This window comes from Notamacropus eugenii, chromosome 3 (genome assembly GCF_028372415.1).
Source record: "Notamacropus eugenii isolate mMacEug1 chromosome 3, mMacEug1.pri_v2, whole genome shotgun sequence".
Lineage (NCBI taxonomy): Eukaryota > Metazoa > Chordata > Mammalia > Diprotodontia > Macropodidae > Notamacropus > Notamacropus eugenii.
The window spans coordinates 40,825,697-40,844,215 of NC_092874.1; the positions used below are offsets into that span (position 1 = coordinate 40,825,697).

Consider the following 18,519-nt stretch of genomic DNA (forward strand, 5'->3'; position numbering starts at 1 on the left):
GATTCTGTTCACTTCACTCTGCCTCAGTTCCTACAAGTGTTCTCAGATAATAAATGCTTTTTAATTGATGTGGCCTTATGAGAGCAGAGTATAGAGATACATCATCTCCTTATTCCTGTGAGCTGTTGTATCTTTCTTAATGCCTCCCTAGATTGAATTAACATTTTTGGATGCATTATGTCCCTGTTTATTGGCACTGAGCTCATAGTCTGCCAAAACCCCCAGACTCTTTTCAGACAGCTTTTTTCAGCTACTATTAGACCATGCCTCCTCCATTTTTTCCTTGTGAAAGGATGCTGCGTTTTTTCAGGAAACTATATTTGTATCCCTGTTAAATGTTGAATCTTTTGAGATATTTGATGTTTTATTAATTTTACTTTTCAGGTCCCCCATCTATCTTCCTCATTCATCTCCCACACACACACTCAACCTTACCCTTTTCCCCATCCAGCCCCATAGAGAAAACCAGAAAAACAAAACTCCTGTTACAAACGTATACAATAAAGCAAAACAAATTCCCACACTGGCCTTGTCAAAAAAAAAAAAAGTCTCAATTTCCCCTGAGTCTGTCACCTCTCTGCTTCATCTCATGTCAAAAGTGTGTTTTCTTGATTTAGAATCATTGTTGTAAATATAAACTACTGTATCTGTGATACAGTAACACAGTGATACTTTTCAAGACCTATTGACAGATGTGGAGCTATTTCCCTAATAGCAAATGTCACTGGGTTGCTGTGCTCTTTAGTTGTTGATAGCACTCTCATCTTTCTTCCCACTGTTTTCAAGATATTTATAGCCAACCCTATACCCCAGCATCCGATTTGTTACTTCTAATCTTTGGTCATGGAAAATTGAATAACCAAGCTTATTAAAATTATGCGTAAAGGAATAGACCAATAGGTCACATGAAAACATAAGTGCATGCACTTTGACAATTTTTGATTGCCTAGCTGTTTTCACTGAGGACTTGAACCTGAGCCTTCTGTTTTAAAGCTGTCTCTCCCCACATTGTGCCATACATCCTCATAGACATGCATGAACACACATAAGTGCACACACACTTGGTTGGTGTACAGTATGAGTATGCGTATAAATATATGAACTCTTTTTTTCACAACAGGAAGTAGCCAATAGTCTTGCCAAGCTAAGCCTTCTTGCTCTCAGTCGCCTTGGTGGGTATTTGCCCAATGAACAATCTACTCCAGAAAATCCAACAATAAGGAAAAGTTTGACTGGTTTACTAACACCGTATGTTGCTAGAAAACTTGCCGTAATTAGCCCTGCTGAGGTATGTAAGTCTTGAATTATTCATAAGTCCAGTACCTTATAATGGTATTAAAATAATTTTAGAGTTAGCCTGGGTATGTACCAGCTCATTTGAGATATTGTGACAAAAGAACAGAACTGTACTGATTGGCTTTAGATATTTTTGTTGGCTGTTGATCTCAATTGGCTACGCCATTGTGTTGAGGAAGCCAGGGATGCTCTCCACTGCCAATTGTTTCATAGCTGTAGGTTGTTCCCTTGCCTTACCCAGTTCAAAGTCACAAGACATGTATGGTTAGTGTGTGTTGGGGGAAGGGAAGAGAAACAGAAGGGTGCACCTTCTTTCTCTTCCCCCTCCTCTCCTCAAAAAACAAAAAAAATCCAGTATTCTAGTGGAAAAAGCAAAAGAATCAAAAATGATGGATCCTAGTCCAATAGAAAGAGTATGTTTTGCATGGCTAATGTGAAAATGTGTTTAATAGAAATGTATGTGTAGAGCCCATGTAAGATTGCATGCCATCTTGGGGAGGGAGGGAGAGAAAATTTGGAACTTATGGAAGTGATTGTTGAAAACTGAAAACAAATAAATTAATAAATTTGGGGGGGGAAACGATTTCACAAAGGAAAATGCTATCCAGATCTAGATAAAGAAGTGAGGAACTCTGAATGCAGATTGAAGCATACTTTTTTCACTTTATTCTTTTCCATGGTTTTTCTTCCTTTTGATCTATTTCTTTCACAACTGTGACCCATAGAAAGATGTTTTTTAGATGATAGCATGTGTATAATCTATGTTCAATTGCCTCCCATTTTTGGAGGAGTGAAGGAGGAAGGAAGGGAGAAAAATTTTGAACTCGAAATCTTGTAAAAAAAAAAAAAAAGAACACTAAAAATTGTCTTGACATGTAACTGGAGAAAAAAACAAAATGCAGTACTGTAAGGAGTATGTTTTGGTTGCACTAATACTCTTGGACTGAGGAGACTTGAGGCATTTCTTTCCTAGCTCTCATTTAATTACCGAATAATTTTTGGCAGACCACTTAATCTCACTTTGCTTGAATTTGCTCTTCTTTAAAATGGGGATAAAATTTGTCCTGGCTACCTCACAAGTTACTTGTGAGGAAATACCTGTAAACTTTTAAAAGCACTTTTCATAGAAATATTTGGATCCTCTACAACTATAGATAATTGTAACAAAGTGTAATTGGAGCAAAACAATTATTTTTCAACATATTTTTAATAATTTTATTGCAAACAATTTGCATCTAGCGCTTTAAAAGAAAACTATTTTGCCAGTTACATTAAAATGCAAATTTATGAAAGTAAACTTTTAATTATTAGCCTTATTATGTTGGGCAAATCACTTAGCCTCATTGGGGATGGTTTTCACTTTCGAATTAAAATAAATGGCCTTCTTCCATCTCAGACTCTGTGATACTCTGTCAGCATTCTGTAAAGAGTAAGTGTACCAGATTTGATTATAAGGGTACATAGGCTAGGGATAGGGACCTACTGTGTGATTTCACTCTGCTAGGGAGCTTGGGGATAAGGAGTTCTACCAATGAAGGGCAACACAATTTCTCTGTAACTTAAAAGAGCTGTCTGGGGGCACTGGGACCTTAAGAGACACAGACAGCTATGGCAAGATGTGAAGCCAGGCCTTTCTGGCTCTGAATCCAGTTCTTCAAAAAATACTTTGTATTTTTTAACTTAAAAAAACAAACTTAAAAGATGATGATATTCACTTTCAAATGTTTCTGCTCATCTAAAGTTACCTTTTTAATGCTGGTTGACCAAAATGTATAATGTGCAATTTTTAGCTTAATGGTTTTTTTTCCATTTTTGTGGCATCAGTGATGTCTCTGTGCCTTCCTTAAAGGGAGGGAGTGTGCTGTCCTCAACAGAAAACTGTTCTTAGTCCTAAAGTTCTGGGTTTAGATGTGCCTCTGTTACTCACTGGCCCTGTGATTCTGGGCAGGTCATTTCACCTTTTTGGATCTGTTTTCTCACCTCTAAAATAAAGTTAGCAATAGCACAGACCCATTTTGAAAAGGTTACAAATTAGTATGTCATCAGTAATATTATTGTAAAAAGTATTGACATTCAGATTACTATTTAACAATATTTTCAATACCTTTATATAAACAGATACTTGCCTTTCTCTGGGTTTAATTCAAGAGATGAATTATATTTCTAAAACCGGTTATATACAGTATTCCGTATTTCTAAAGTGGTAGACAAGTGGAACTGTTTATTTTCTCTTGGGTCAAATAGTAGGATTAGATGGCATGTCTGGATAAGGTGAGAGTAAATAATAAGAGCCAAACATTGCAATCTATAATTTTCTGCATCTTTTAGCCTTAAATTAGAGCTTGGCTCTTTGGTTGTCCTGGATCCATGGTTTTATGATCTTAGATGACTTTGAGACCTGAGTTCTGTGATAAATGAAGAGGAATGTCTATTTCTTTAAATTTTCTTTAAATATTATATTAAAAAGTGAATTATTTTTGTTTTCTAGATTCTGAAGATGCTTAATAGCAACACAGAGAGTCCCTATTTAATATGGAATAATTCAACAAGAGCAGAACTACTTGAATTTCTGGAATCTCAACAGGAAAGCATGATTAAAAAAGTATGTTATCTTTTATAAAATCATTGGCAAAATGTCCACTTTGGAAGGAACAGTCCATAATGACCTTTTGTTAATAGTATAAATCAGCTACTTCAGTGATTCCTTCAATTCTAGTAGGATTAACTTAACTCCAATTAGACTTCCAGAGGGAACACAGATTTAAGAATCTTGCTCCTATTTGGCATATGCCCCTTTTAAGGAGAATTTTCCTCTTGATGGTAAAGTTTATTTTACTTTTTAATTTTTCATGCCACTTAGATTTGTTATACTCCATGGTCAGTAAGTTCATAGGTGTAGTCTTCAGTTTCCTTTTCCAACAAACCAAAATCATTTCTTGGTTGCTCAAACTAAAAGATTAGTTTCTCTTCACATGCTCCCCTACATTGGGAACACCATTACTTCAAGGGTTTCTCATTTCATCAGTATCATTTCCATTAATGGCTATCATGAGCATTCTGAGCCTTCAGACGATCCTAGTTGCAAGTTATTGTAGGATCAAAGCGCCTTTTGAAGAGGTTCCTAAGGGTTCTTATTTCAGTTGATTGGAAGTCAGACCAAAAACATGGCACATGTGGAACGTGTATATGTGATCGTAACTAAAAGCATTTTACTTTTCAAAGGGTGATTGTGACAAAACTTATGGATCAGAATTTGTCTACAGTGATCATGCCAAAGAACTTATTGTGGGAGAAATTTTTGTCAGGGTATACAATGAAATCCCTACTTTCCAACTAGAGGTAAGTTTTCTGTAAGAAGAGCTATGCTTGAATTCTGTTCAATGCCAGAACATTTGTTGTGAGATCTTTTTGTTTCAATAAGCAGTAATAATCTAAACAATAAAATAATTACTTTGCCACGCATCTTGCTCTTATTCCTATTCCTATAGCACTAATATGTTGTTGAAGATAGGAGTAGGGAGGTAGGGTGACAGATTGAAGATATATACATACATACATTATATACACACGTATATATGCACACATGTGTGCTTATTTGTTTGCCAAATTCTTTAGTCTACATGGTAGTGGAAAAGCTTGGTAAAGCCCACAGAGGGGATAATAGTCTTTCCTATGTTTTGTGTCTAGTATCTCTATGTAGTGTATACACATATGAAAACATGGCCTCATCAAATGGCTCCATTTGGGAATACAAGTGGAGGTGGAGGCTTACAATGACCCTGTTATTTGTCCAGCCCTTTGACCTTACCCTGGCTTACACAACTTGTCTGATCTGGTATCTTCATAGCTAGCAGGCAAGTGACCCATCAGTGATTTTATTTTTTCATTTAGCAGTTTGTAAGGCCAGCTCAAAAAGAGATTTCCCCCAGAGGTGATGGGCAAGGGTTATAGAGGTGGTGGAATGAATATAGAGTTACCATTTAGGTCCCTAATCCCTTTGGAGACCTAAGAAATGTTTTTCTTTCCTCTATACTTACAAAATATACTCTCTTGTTTTGTGAGGGGTAGTCAAGAATTGAGGTTTTGTTATTAGAAAAAACAATTTTACAACAATACAAGATATATAAATTATGGAAAACATTTAAAATGCCTGTTAAATGGTAATAACCATTTGCCCTGCTTTGAAATATTATATGCTTGAACTTTAATGTAAAGTATAACAATATTTTAATGTTTCATTTTTTTGATCGAGCTTCCAAAAGCATTTGCTGCGAGTCTCTTGGATTATATAGGCTCCCAAGCCCAGTACCTCCATACTTTCATGGCTATCACACACGCTGCAAAAGTGGAGTCAGAGCAACATGGAGATCGGTTACCAAGAGTTGAAATGGCTTTGGAGGCTCTGAGAAATGTTATAAAACACAACCCAGGTATATAGATCTATTTAGTAATTAATAAATGCTTCTATAACTCTAAAAAGCCAGTCTCTGACTATGTGGACACTATAGATTTACCACGGTATAAAAAGAGAATGGAGGCGTTTGCCTCATGACTTGATTACATGTACAGCATGAATAGTGGGCTAGAGTAGATTCTCTCCTTGAAAGTTGGGGGAGGGGAATCTGAGTCATTCTGAAATTTATGCTGCATTACAAGGAACAATAAAATAAAATGAATTAAAGTGGTAACAACCAATCAAATTGAGGCCATAGAATGTTAGATCAAATAAAGTAACTGCTAAAGGTAATAATACTTTAAATTACTTGCAGTTTGTGAGTTCTTTAAGGGCAGAAGCTATTTTACTCATTTTTATATCCCTAATAGGGTGTTGCACGGAACAGGTACTAGGGGTATCTGTTGAATGAGCGACCTTGAAAGCTCTGTGGTTGAAAACCCTAGAAAGAAGTAGATTTTCATTCTCTGTAGAGCTAGACTCATTACTTGAGAACAGAGTTGGCAAACTGATCAGTGAGCTGAACATGGCCCATTGTCTGTGTACAGCCCATGAGCTAAGAATGGTTTTTTTTTTTTTACATTTCGTGACATGTAAAAACTTAAGTACTGGGGGGAGGGGCTGAATTTGTCATATGGGCAGCCATAGTTTGCCAACACCTACCCTAGAATGGTAGAATCTTGACTGGTAGGTCGTTTGTAAAGCAAATGACTTTTAAAAACTTTTTTCACCCTTACCTGAGATTGATTTGCTACCCAGTGTCATATGTAAAGATGTAAATTATACACATTCAGTTCAACATCACTAAAGTATATAGACAGATAACAAGGGTAGGGGTTAGTAACTAGAAGGAGTCCATTCCAGGACAGGGGTAAACATGAGGTAGAGGGCAGGAAGGGGACAACTTGGCTAGAACTTGAGGATCTGGAAAAGAAATTGTAATAACTGATGAGGTAAGCTGCAACTAGATCCAAGGGCCATGAGGGCCAGATTATTCGTTTTTGGAGAGCTACTAAAAGTTTGAACGGAAGAGTGACATGGGGGTATGTTCGGAAGATTCCATAAGCATTGATCAGAACCAGTAATTGCAGAGGGGGTGAATGAGACAGGAAGACCACACCAGTAAAATCACAGGTCCAGATCGTAGCCTTGTCAATTTAAAAATAACTTTCTTATAGTCAGTGTTAAAGTCTGGATAGGGCCTTCAAGAGGGCCCTTTACAGATAAGAAAAATGAAAGCCAGAGTTGGAAGATGAGTGTTCTTAAATCTCAGAACTTGTAAGTTCCACAATTGGCAATCGTGTGGCAAAACAGAAAGGAATCATTAGGTTGTAACTCAATGGCCTGCAGTGTGTAACTTATGATAGCAGTTTCATAGGATATAAAACTTTCTGCTACCTAGTTATTCAAAGGATTATTGAATACTTTGTATAGCTTTTGTTACTGTATATTAGATATTATGATACCTTTTACTAATGTCCAAAGTAATGTCTGAGTCTCTGAAAACACTGGGGTTTAATTCAAATTCAGATGGAAGTCTCTTAAGGCTGCCAAGAAGAACAGCTGTTTCGTTTAAATAGTGGAAGAACTAACCACCCACACCTTAAATTTTGAACTAAATTTGAGCTAAATCATAGATTAGGAACTGAAGGGGATTTAAAAGACCAGCATGGTCCAACTCCTTCATTTTTACCCTTGAGAAATTCAGACCCAGGTCAGTGGCTTGCTTATGTCCACTCTTTGGCCTAAGTGCCAGAGGTGGTATTTGAAAGAATGTCCTGTGACAGAGCCAGTGTGAATCAAGGTTTATTTGGCAAAGACAGCCATCTTGTTTCTAAGTAAGATGGAAAAGAGAAGCAAAATCTCAGAAAACCAATGGCCACCAATAGAATAAATTTTTCTCCTTAGTTTAAACATCTCATCCAATGGCCAGAAGTTTGTTTCACTTAGTTTGTATTTGGGAAATTTAAAATTGTAGGAAACAGCATTGTGCTTTTTAAAAAGCAATCTTTAATTCAGGGATGCTTTCAGGAATGAATCAAAATAATATTCTTATTTCTACAGGCTCAGAGAGTGAGTGTGTTGGTCATTTTAAATTGATATTTTCTCTTCTCCGTGTTCATGGAGCTGGTCAAGTGCAGCAGTTGGCTTTAGAGGTAACATCTTTCCCAATTAATGCTGTGTGGGGTTTGCTTCAGAGACAGTTATTTACCCAATATCCATCTGCCATCATTTTTCTTTTAATTTATAGAGTAGAATTTCAGTTGAAAAGTTAAGTTCATTACCAATACAGTAGGGTCCTATAAAAAGGCTATTGCAGTTTAAAAAAAAAAATAAAAACCCTCTATTCTCCTGCTTCATTCCAAAAGATATAACATGATTGAGTGACAAAATCACTATCTTTGAAGTTAGGACTGGGTGCAAATGGTGCCTCTTTCACTTGGCTACCTGTGTGACTTTGGGCACATCATTTAACTTCTCAGATCCTTAATATTGTTGTTCAGTTGTTTCAGTCATGTCTGATTCTTCATGACCCCATTTGGGGTTTTCTTGGTAGAGATACTGGAGTAATTTGCCATTTCCTTCTCTATCTCATTTTACAGGTGAGTAATTGAGGCACACAGGATGAAGTGACTTGCCCAGGGTCATAAAGCTATAAAGTGTCAGGAGCCAGATTTTTAACTCTGCATTTCCTGCCTCCAAGCCCAACTGTTGCTTAGTGTCTCTAGGGGCTTGGGAAAAACAAACAAGATGGCTGCCTGGACAGGAGGCAGACAACCTAGTTCCTAGATACCAATTCCAGGAAAAGCAGAGTTCTCACAGGACCGAATAGTGATCCAGAAATCCAATAAGAAATGACAAGTTACTTTTTCCCAGAGGCCACCCAAAAGCCCTAGAACAACAGGAGAGCACTTCAGGAAAGGACTCCAGTACAAGTTTGCCTCTCTGGGCAGTCAGAGATGTGGGCGGCTCTTATGGCTTTGCACTTCATCAGCCAGCAAAAGCTGGGGGTCCCCTGAGGAAGAGTGCATGTTGGAGGCCTTCATAGTTCTTTCTTATAACTGTGATGAGAGGAAGAGAAAACCACAATGGATGAAGATATGGGAAATGAGTATCCCATAAGTCCCACCTTTACCTGAAATGGATGGATTAAGGAGAGTTGAACACACATGCACATGCACACGCACACGCATTAAGTGTGGAAATATTGCAAACTCAACAGGGCAAAAGCAGAGATAGGGAAGAGGGGTTGAGCAGGAACATAATTGGCAGGAATAGAAGAGTTCAAGCACAACACACATCCTGATCTTGAAGAAGGAAAGAAAAGCACCCATCTCAGGGATCCTAGGGGCCCTTTGGGGGGTGGTTTTAAGTGTCTGAACCAAAGGGGCACATGCAGGCCATGGGCTATTACTGTACCATAAGAGACTACCAAGGGGTGATGTCAGAGGATTCTGGGATGTTTGCAGTGAGGAGAACCTGGAGAGCAGCTTTTACCAGGACAGCCGTATCAGGGAGGAAAATAGCTGGGAAAGACTTGGACTCTTTGGGCATTTCAAAAGTTCAGGGAAAGCCTTTTACCCATCTTCTGGTAGAGACAGGTGATGGCCATGAGAAGCAGGAAGAGACTTGGATTAGATAAATCTAGATTTATTTAGTCACTGAGTTGATTCGATTTGTTCCTTTTTTTTGGCAAGTTTTTTCTCATTTCTTTTAAAAGTATCATGTATTTATTTCTTTTTTTTCCCTAAAAGCTAGCAATATGAAATGAAGTTTAATGATTTCTCTGTTCTCCTTGTGTAGAAATGCACTATTTCATGTTTAAGTACAACATATACATACATATATATTTATTCTTTTAAATGAAGATGAGGAAACTCGAGGGAGAGGGAGGAATTGAGGATTTGTGTTCTTTGGCTGCTAAAGTCCCTTCCAGCTGTGCTAGGATCTTAGTCCTAAGATGTATCGTGTTTCCCCTACTTAGACCTTAAGCTCCTTGATATAGGATCAGCTTTGCAGTGGGCGCTGCAAAAGAGGCCATGTAAACCAAACCCATCATTTTCAGAAAAGGGAACAGGCCCTTGGGGGCTTTGTGACCTTCCTAGGTTTGCCTTGGTAGCAAGCGTGTCAGGATATGAACCTAGTTCCTGTGATTTCATCCAGTGCTCTTATGAGACAGTGATTGTTTGAATGACATTGTCTTTTATTTTAGGCTGTAAAGGACAAAGTTTATTATAATTCTGCATCTCTCACCAAGGTGATGCTGATTCTTTGTTTTGTGTCTTAAAATGTAGCAGTGTTAGTACTGTTAAGATCCTGGCAACAAGTTATTTCCAATACATCAGTGTATTTGGAGGACATTTTCATCTTTCCTAACTCCTAATTATGATTTAGAAACAAATTGCAGTCTTCTTTGATGTACACGACAAATACATATTTGATGGTATATTAAATCGTCACTAATACTGTGACTTTGTTACTTTCGGTGAATAAATGAAAATCTTCTCTAAAAGTTAAATACTTGTTATGTAAGCTCCCCTTTCTGTTTTATTACTGCATTTGCTTGACCTTATTTCAGCCCCAAATTTTCTTCCCCAAACCAAAATATGTGCCATATTGAAGTACTCTGTTGAAAACTGTAGTTCTTTATAATTTTTTCGTAACATACTGAGTCTTTAATTCATTTTCAGGTTGTGAACATAGTGACCTCTAATCAAGAGTGTGTCAACAATATTGCAGAATCAGTAGTGTTGTCCAATTTGCTGGCCCTTCTGCATTCACTGCCATCAAGTGCGTATTTATTAAACTTTTTAAATCAAAGTATAGCCAGCTTTCATTTGTTTGTACCAATAGTGGGGAAATAATGTTGCAGGTAATTTGAAAAGTTGTTTATCCTTGGACTTCTAGTGACCCCCAGCTAAACTCTCAGAGATCTGCTGGGTCATTTAGTTGTGGGGTTTCCCACGGTATCGTAGTGAGTGACTCTACATTCATTGTAATTAGTCTTTCTTCCTTCTTCCCTGTAGGCCGCCAGCTTGTTCTTGAAACTCTCTATGCACTGACATCAAGTACAAAAATAATCAAAGAGGCAATGGCCAAAGGTAGTAGAATCATTCAGTTCCTTCTTACTCTCTGCTCAAATTCTTATTTTAAGCCCCTTTGAATAATGTGCATACACATTTATAGCTTATCATAAGTGAGGGGCAAAAGCTGCCCTATTGTTCACACAGAGAGGTGGCTAATTCTGATAGCTGGACTTGTTTTTCCTCAACAGGAGCTCTCATTTATTTACTGGACATGTTTTGCAATTCAACTCACCCACAAGTCCGAGCCCAAACAGCCGAGCTTTTTGCTAAAATGACAGCAGATAAATTGATAGGGCCAAAGGTAAGACCCCTAAAATGCCCAGAATCCTGTTAAATGACAGAAGAGTTGAATCTGGAAGGAAGATAGACTAATTTTGTACTCATGTAATTTTTCCTAAAGCTAATAAAATTGGTAGGGGATGTGGAAACAACTTGATAAGGGAACTGTGACAAATTAAAACAAACTTCCATTTTACTTGAAATGCTTCCCCAAACTAAAGATGGTTTCAGATATGTCTAACTATAGGGAAGGGGGCTGGTCTTTGAAATATGATCACCCACTGTCCTCCCATTTCCACTGAAGTAAAAATCAAAAACAGATATTGTAGTCTTTCAGGAAAAAAATGGAAAAAATTTCAACACTAACATCTGGCAACAACCATGAGGAAAAGTAGTTGTATCTTCTCCTCTGTACAACTACAGACATTGTAGACACGGAACTGAAAGCATTATTGATAGGTTAAATTGTAGGTCCTAATGGCAGTATTCAAAATTGGGTCATAAACTTGAACTCAGTTACATACTACCACCTTCCCTTGATAATGGGATCCATTTAGAAATAACACAACTTAGAATAGACTTTGCTCTCTGGTTCTGCCATTATATAATTTGTACAAAGTAGTGTAGTTTATACAGATGTATCTGGTGGGGTAAGAGAGCGGGGAGAAAAGAGAAGGTGTAATTTATTCTCATTGGTTTGGCAATAACATGAGTCTTAAGAGTAATGAAACAACTTAGTTTTTGGAATTATGACACAGTTCAAATGGTTATGCATTGATGAAACTGGCTGTGGTAGCAATACTTTTTCAGTGTCATCTGCTAGTTTTTAAGTTTGCCAAAGCCAACCCCCCCAAAAAAAAGCTTTTTTAAAAAATGGAGTATTGTTTAAAATTAAGTGGAGATTTAAAAGTCATTAATTCCTTTGTGTGACCTTTGTGTTCTAGATGATATTTTCATACAATTTGATTGGTGTTTATTCTCCCATTCTGTGACCCTTATTTTGTGTTATTGTTAAATTAGTTATTATCATGGTATAAGTATCAGAATTTTTCTGTTGTAAGAAAGCTACTTTGTCATACAATTCAATTGTTTCCAGTCCATTTTACTTGACTTTCTTTGCAGGTTAGAATTACGTTAATGAAATTTCTACCAGGCGTATTCATGGATGCCATGAGAGACAGTCCTGAAGCTGCTGTTCACATTTTTGAAGGAACTCATGAAAACCCAGAATTAATTTGGAATGACAACTCCAGAGATAAAGTATCCACAACAGTTCGAGAAATGATGTTAGAGTATGTAAAGATTTATGGTAATAGCTATCCCCTTACATGAAATGTTTGTGGAAGGGAAGGGGCAAACATTTACCTCTCTTATCTCTTCGTTAATACTTTACATTTGAACTGGAAGAAGTTAATGTGTGTATCATTTTCGAGATAAAGTGTGATCTTTTTTACTTCTTTTTTTTCCACTCAAGGCACTTTAAAAATCAGAGAGACAACCCTGAAATAAACTGGAAGGTAACAAGAAATATTAACAGCTCAATTGTTACAGAATGTGTGTTCTCATTTGATTCACATTCTCATGTTATGGACTAGTTGAAGTACGTGTTTTATTATCCCTGTTTTGTGGGTGAGGAAACAAGTTACAAGATTTAGTCACCTGGCTTAGCCGACTTCAAGCAGGTGGCATGCTGGGGACGGTCCTTATGCTGAGAATTTGGATTTGTGCTGCCTCTTTGTGCCGATGGAGTCTTTTTACATGTTTGGTGACTCCTGTTTCTTCAAGTTCTCTCATTACTGAAGGAGGAGAAAACCTCTAATTCTCTTTATTTTAGAAACTGTATTCTTGTCACACTACGTCAGTAGACAGTGGTATATATTGGTCTATCCGTATCTCTCTATATCTATGTATATGTGTGTGTGTACATATACACTCACACACACCATGGTAGCATACTAATTCATCAAAATTGTTAGTTTTTAACTTTGTCTTAACATTAAGATTGCATTACATTCATTAAAATGTAACTGTTCTGACAGGTCCAAAGAAATAGAGGTAAATAGTTATGTGGTCCTGTACATTGATTTTATTAGTAGACTAATTACATTCTCATTCACAATTAGCTTCTCACTCATTTGTAACTTTGATCTTGATTTTATTCCCACTTTATAGTTACCTGAAGACTTTGCTGTCGTGTATGGTGATGCGAACGGGGAGCTGGCTGTTGGTGGAGTCTTCTTGAGGATCTTTATTGCACAACCAGCTTGGGTTCTTAGGAAACCAAGGGAATTTCTTATTGCACTGTTAGAAAAATTAACTGAATTACTGGAGAAGAACAGTCCTCATGTAAGCAATGATTTTTCAAATATGCAAAATATTTAAATAGGAATGCCAGCTGGGTTAGGCTGATAAAAATCTAATTTTTTATTTGTGAAAATGAAATCTTTCATGCTCATGTGATTCAGAGTTTACACAGAGATGAGCTTCGTTTCAGGACAAGAAAACAACATTAACATTCAGTATGATTTTGCTCTTGGCTTACTTAAAAGTAGATGTACATAATTGGCATTTCTGAAGTAGCCATGTGTGTCCATCTTGAAACAATTCATTCACAATATAAGAGATCCAAGAAAGCTTTGATTTCTCTATGATGATTCAGTAATCTGAGATAGAACTGGCTTCAGGCAGAGGCAAGTAATTGAAGTTTACAGTAGAAACTTCATATATCTGGTATTTGCCTTCCTTTTGTAGGTGGAGAAAGAAGTAGATTGAATTGGTAAATGGACAAAGAACATTTGACAAGGACAGCAAATCCCATCCCTTAGAAGTTGGTCTTTTGAAAAAAGACCATCATAGTAGTGGAAGTGACTTGGTATTTTACCAAAGTGAACCTTGGGCTACCCCTTCCAGACACACACCCCCAGTCCCACACATACATGCATATACACGCACATGCGCGAGCACACACACACACACACAAAATCTGGCCCATCACACTGAAATGTTCTAAATCTTGCTATAAGGCTTTCCTTAGTGAATGCCTACATTTATTCCTTGAAGGTCTACTGTTGCCCACATCGTAACTTATTAGCATTTATTCATACGACTAATATTCATTAAGCACCTACACTAAAATGTAGGAGAGCAGGGTTACATTTTCTTTGGTCTACCACTTTCCTTCTGGTTATGTATTAATCTGTATTGTTATTTTAATACATGTCAGAAGTACATAGTCCTCTTTTCAAAAAGGTATAAGTCAACTGTAATAGAATTTGTCTTCTTGACATTACAAATTTACTTCCTATAACAAACAAGTTTTGCAATAAAATTAAAAGTAGCACATGGCCAAGGATGGTAGGATGGTTCATAACTAAAATCTAGAATAGTTACCAGACCAAATCCTGGGAAATGAGGAAATGCAAGACAGAATCACCAGGAGTCCCTTTTCCATCTAGGGTCAGCATAGGGAGGCAGAGAAGTTTGGATATTGGGAATGGGTGTGACCAGGAACAGCTCCATACATGGCACCCTGGCTCCTAGGGAGAGCTCATGTGCCAAGAGAAGAGGAGATGCCAGCCCCATAATGAGGCACAGCAGGGTGCATGAACAGGTGCAATGGCAGCTCTGTTTTCTGTAACTCAGGGAGGATTGTAGAAGAGCATCTATACCCATGCGAAATTCTTAGTTAGGGAGCAATCCTTAGACTCAGAGGAGCAAATACAGAAACAAATGGCCGTGATGGGACTCTGATGCTAAAGGCATAGCAGAATCTCAGTTCTAGCTTCTATCCTAGTCTGAAGTCTGCAAGGCATAGGCAGGGCAGGAATCCCAGACCAAAGGGAAGCCTGCAGTCTTGTCCCTCTGAATAGCAGATCTTTCTAGCTGGCTAACAGTGACTCAGCCCGGCAGCATTGACTGCTGCTCAGAGTTGCACTGGATCAGACTACTTAAGGAGCACACGTAGCATGCAGGTCCTCAGCCTGCATTCTCCCTGAGATCCTAGAATAACATAACACCTAGCACGCCAAGAAAACAGTAATAAGACCAGCTCAGATCTTCCCTCCAGAAGTGCAGAGAGCCTAGCCCTCACATCAAGACCAAAGTCAGAAAGTAGGCTAGAAGAATGAGCAAATTTTTAAAAAAAGCCCATCCTAAAAAGCTATGGTGGTAAAAAAAACACCTAGAAAAGACTTGGTGTAAAATGCAACGAGAGCATGATTTGGCTAGAAGTTTCTGAAAGAGAAGAAGCAAGAATTAAGAATGCTTTTGTAAGTGAAATGAGTGTTTTGGGGGGAAAATGAGATCTGTTAAAGAAATTGAAGAGTTATAATACATTGTCCAAGTAATAAGTTCTCTGAAAATTGGAAATGACCAAATAGAAACCTCTGACTCCAGGAAACAACAGGAAATGTTAAAATGGTTGAAAGACTGAAGGAAAAAAATAGAAGATAGGCCAAGATGACCAAGGAGAAGCAGCTGAACTCTCTCAACATTCTCCTCCAAACAACTTTAAACTAAAGCTTCAATAGAGGTACAGTGCAGCCCATAAAAGATCATATAAAGACATTTCTCCAGCCAAAAACAACATAAGAGGTCAGGAGAGGTGTGTGACACCAGGGTGAGTAGTGGGTCCTGGAGGTAGCAGCAGCTTTGAGAGCTATTGGCACAATGATGATAAAGGGGGGTGAGGATTGTCAGACAGCTGGTCAGAAAGAGATTACAGGGGACCTACTGCTGGTGCTAATTAGCAACTCTACTGCCCATACCCATTTCTGCGTCATAGTTCCTGGGCAGAAGGAGCTCTTGTGGTCAGTCACAAGGGACAGTCACAGTTCCAAAGAAAAGAGGACCACTAGTTCTTGTGGCCTCAGAAGAGCAGGGGCCCTGGTCACAGTTCCAGAGCCAAGAAGAATACTAGCACTTAATGCTGCAGGGGATCATGGATGCTTCCTAGTTAAAAACCAGGAGAGCGGTAACTGTACTTCTCCCAGGATAATACCACCTTGGAAGCACCAAAAACTTGTAGACCCCACAGTACTAGCTCTTGAAATAGCTGCACAAAAAAAGCCATCACCTCCCTGTCTGAAGGTAGATTGCATATTTCCAACACATTATATTTCAAGACTTTTTAACTGCCCACATCTCTTCTAACCAGAGGAAAAAGTGCAAGTAGAAAGGATCCATGGATCACCTCCTAAAAGAAACCTCAAAAACAAAACTCCCAGGAACATTTCAGCCAAAATCTAGAGAGCACATCAAGGTAAAAGAAAAAAATACATCAACCAACCACAAAAGAATTCAGTAACAAGGAACCGCAGTCAGGATTACTCATGATTTTTGAGCCACCACTCTAATGGAGCAGAGAACTTGGAATACAATATTGCATACGGCAAAAGATACAACCTTACGACCAGAAACAATTTACCCAGCAAGCTGAGTAAAGTCATCCAGGAGGAAAAAATGTGCATTTAATGAAATAAAGGACTTCTGAGCATTCTCAGATGAAAAAAACAGAGTTGCGTAGCAACATTGAAGTTCAAGCACAAGAATGAAGAGAAATAGGAAAATAAAACATAAATGAACAGTGCTTCAAGCACTGAACAAGAATAAACTACTTTTATTAAAATGTGGGGCAGTGATACATGTATCCCATCTGAATCCTATCGTTAGGGATCGCAGAGGGCCTCTAATGAGACAAGGCCTGGAAATGTTCTGGTTATGTCTTGATGATCCTAAGAAAAGAATGGAGAGAAGAGGAAAAGGAGGGAGTGGTTGGGGGATGGAGGAACACAGGTGAAAGATTGTTAGGGAAAATTATCTCACAATCGGGGCACACAAGTAGACATCTACACGCAAAGAAGAAAGAAGGGGGGCAACAGCTGACATAAAACTCAGGCATCTGCTTTGTCAAAAGATGGAAGAATATGTGTAGTTGGGTAAAGAAATATATTTCAATGAGAAGAGAGAAAAGGAAGCTAGAGAAAATGTAGATTAAGGGAAGGATTAGTCCTCAAGAAAACTTACCAACAGTGTACAAAAATATTTATAACCTTTCTTTGAAGTGGCAACAAATAGGAATTTAAGAGGCTGCTTATAAATTGGTGAATAGTTGAACAAGCTAAAGTATAAAAATGTGATGGAATACTATTGCACTGTGAGAAATGACGAAGGGGTTTTTCAGAAAACTGTGAGAAGACTTACGTGAAGGGAGCAGAACCTAGAGAAGTTTATGCAACGACAGTAATATGACAAAGACAGTGGATAGAGCATTGGGTTTGAAATCAGAAAGACTGATCCTCCTGAGTTCAAATTTGACCTCAGACACTTATTAGCTGTGTGACCCTGGGCAAGTCACTTCACCTTAATTGCCTCAGTTTCCTCTCTCAAAATGAGCTAGAGAAGGAAATGGCAAAGTTCTCCGATACTTAGCCAAGAAAACCCTAAATGGGGTCATAGAGTGAGAGACAGCTGAACAGTTGAATAACAACATCACTATAATACCAACCAGGATTCCAGGGCATTAATGAGGAAAGATACTCCTCCTCTCCTGAGAGAGATGATGGACTCAGGGAAGAGTGAGACTTAACTTCTTTTGGATGTAGCCAGTGCAGAAATTGTTGTATATAATCGTACGTGTTTTTAACAGAGGTTTTGTTTTTGTTTGTAATTAGGGGAATAAGAGTTGGGGAGGGAGAAGATGGATTTTTGCTGATTGAAGTTTATGTGTGTGTGTAACATACACATAATTTTTTAAAAAAATAGTACAGCAGTATGTTAGCTAGGCTGTCATTGTCTCCTGACTTGAGAATCGCTAAAATACTTGATGATTCCTTCTAAAATCTTTGAGAATTTATGCTTTTAAAAAGTAAACATTACTGATAGTGTTCTATTCAAGCAAATGGCTGTTGAAATAGAAGTGGGATTTATTTTCTGTTACATATTGAAAGTCAAAGAAATGGAAAAAGTCTTCATTTTATAAATTGACGTTCTAATTTTGGTACTTAAACCCAAGGAGTCTTAGTATAAATGCAAAATAATTAACTAGCCTATTTTTGTATGTTTGAGATTTTGCCTTTTTTTCCCCCCAAAGGGAGAAACCCTGGAAACTTTAACAACAGCAGCAGTATGTCTTTTCAGTGCACAACCCCAGCTGGCAGATCAAGTTCCACCACTGGGTCATCTGCCTAAAGTCATCCAAGCAATGAACCATAAGAACAATGCCATCCCAAAAAGCGCCATTCGAGTCATACATTCACTTTCTGATAATGAGGTATTTTCTTTATGGAAGAGTCAGTTGATAATAACAATAAGCAGTAGAGTTCAGTCAGCTCAAATGTCTTCTGAAATTTGATCTGTTCAGATAACATTTTAACCACTTATGGAGAACTCACATTTAATAGAGTT

General features: G+C 37.9%; 1 protein-coding gene across 6 annotated transcripts in view; it reads left to right on the top strand.

Annotated features, from left to right (window-relative positions):
- The window catches only part of DNAJC13 (DnaJ heat shock protein family (Hsp40) member C13), a 122,866-nt gene that overhangs the window by 85,493 nt on the left and 18,854 nt on the right, over positions 1-18,519 (top strand). For 5 of the 6 annotated variants that reach the window (XM_072651331.1, XM_072651329.1, XM_072651330.1 and 2 more), the window contains 12 exons: positions 1,121-1,288; positions 3,785-3,898; positions 4,519-4,635; positions 5,549-5,726; positions 7,814-7,905; positions 10,441-10,540; positions 10,777-10,851; positions 11,025-11,137; positions 12,238-12,407; positions 12,590-12,632; positions 13,288-13,461; positions 18,206-18,385. In XM_072651331.1, coding sequence (XP_072507432.1) covers positions 1,121-1,288; positions 3,785-3,898; positions 4,519-4,635; positions 5,549-5,726; positions 7,814-7,905; positions 10,441-10,540; positions 10,777-10,851; positions 11,025-11,137; positions 12,238-12,407; positions 12,590-12,632; positions 13,288-13,461; positions 18,206-18,385 — 1,524 coding nt within the window. Of the gene's footprint in view, positions 1-1,120; positions 1,289-3,784; positions 3,899-4,518; positions 4,636-5,548; positions 5,727-7,813; positions 7,906-10,440; positions 10,541-10,776; positions 10,852-11,024; positions 11,138-12,237; positions 12,425-12,589; positions 12,633-13,287; positions 13,462-18,205; positions 18,386-18,519 lie in introns of all 6 variants that reach the window. The other variant, XR_011976605.1, reaches the window with a different exon arrangement.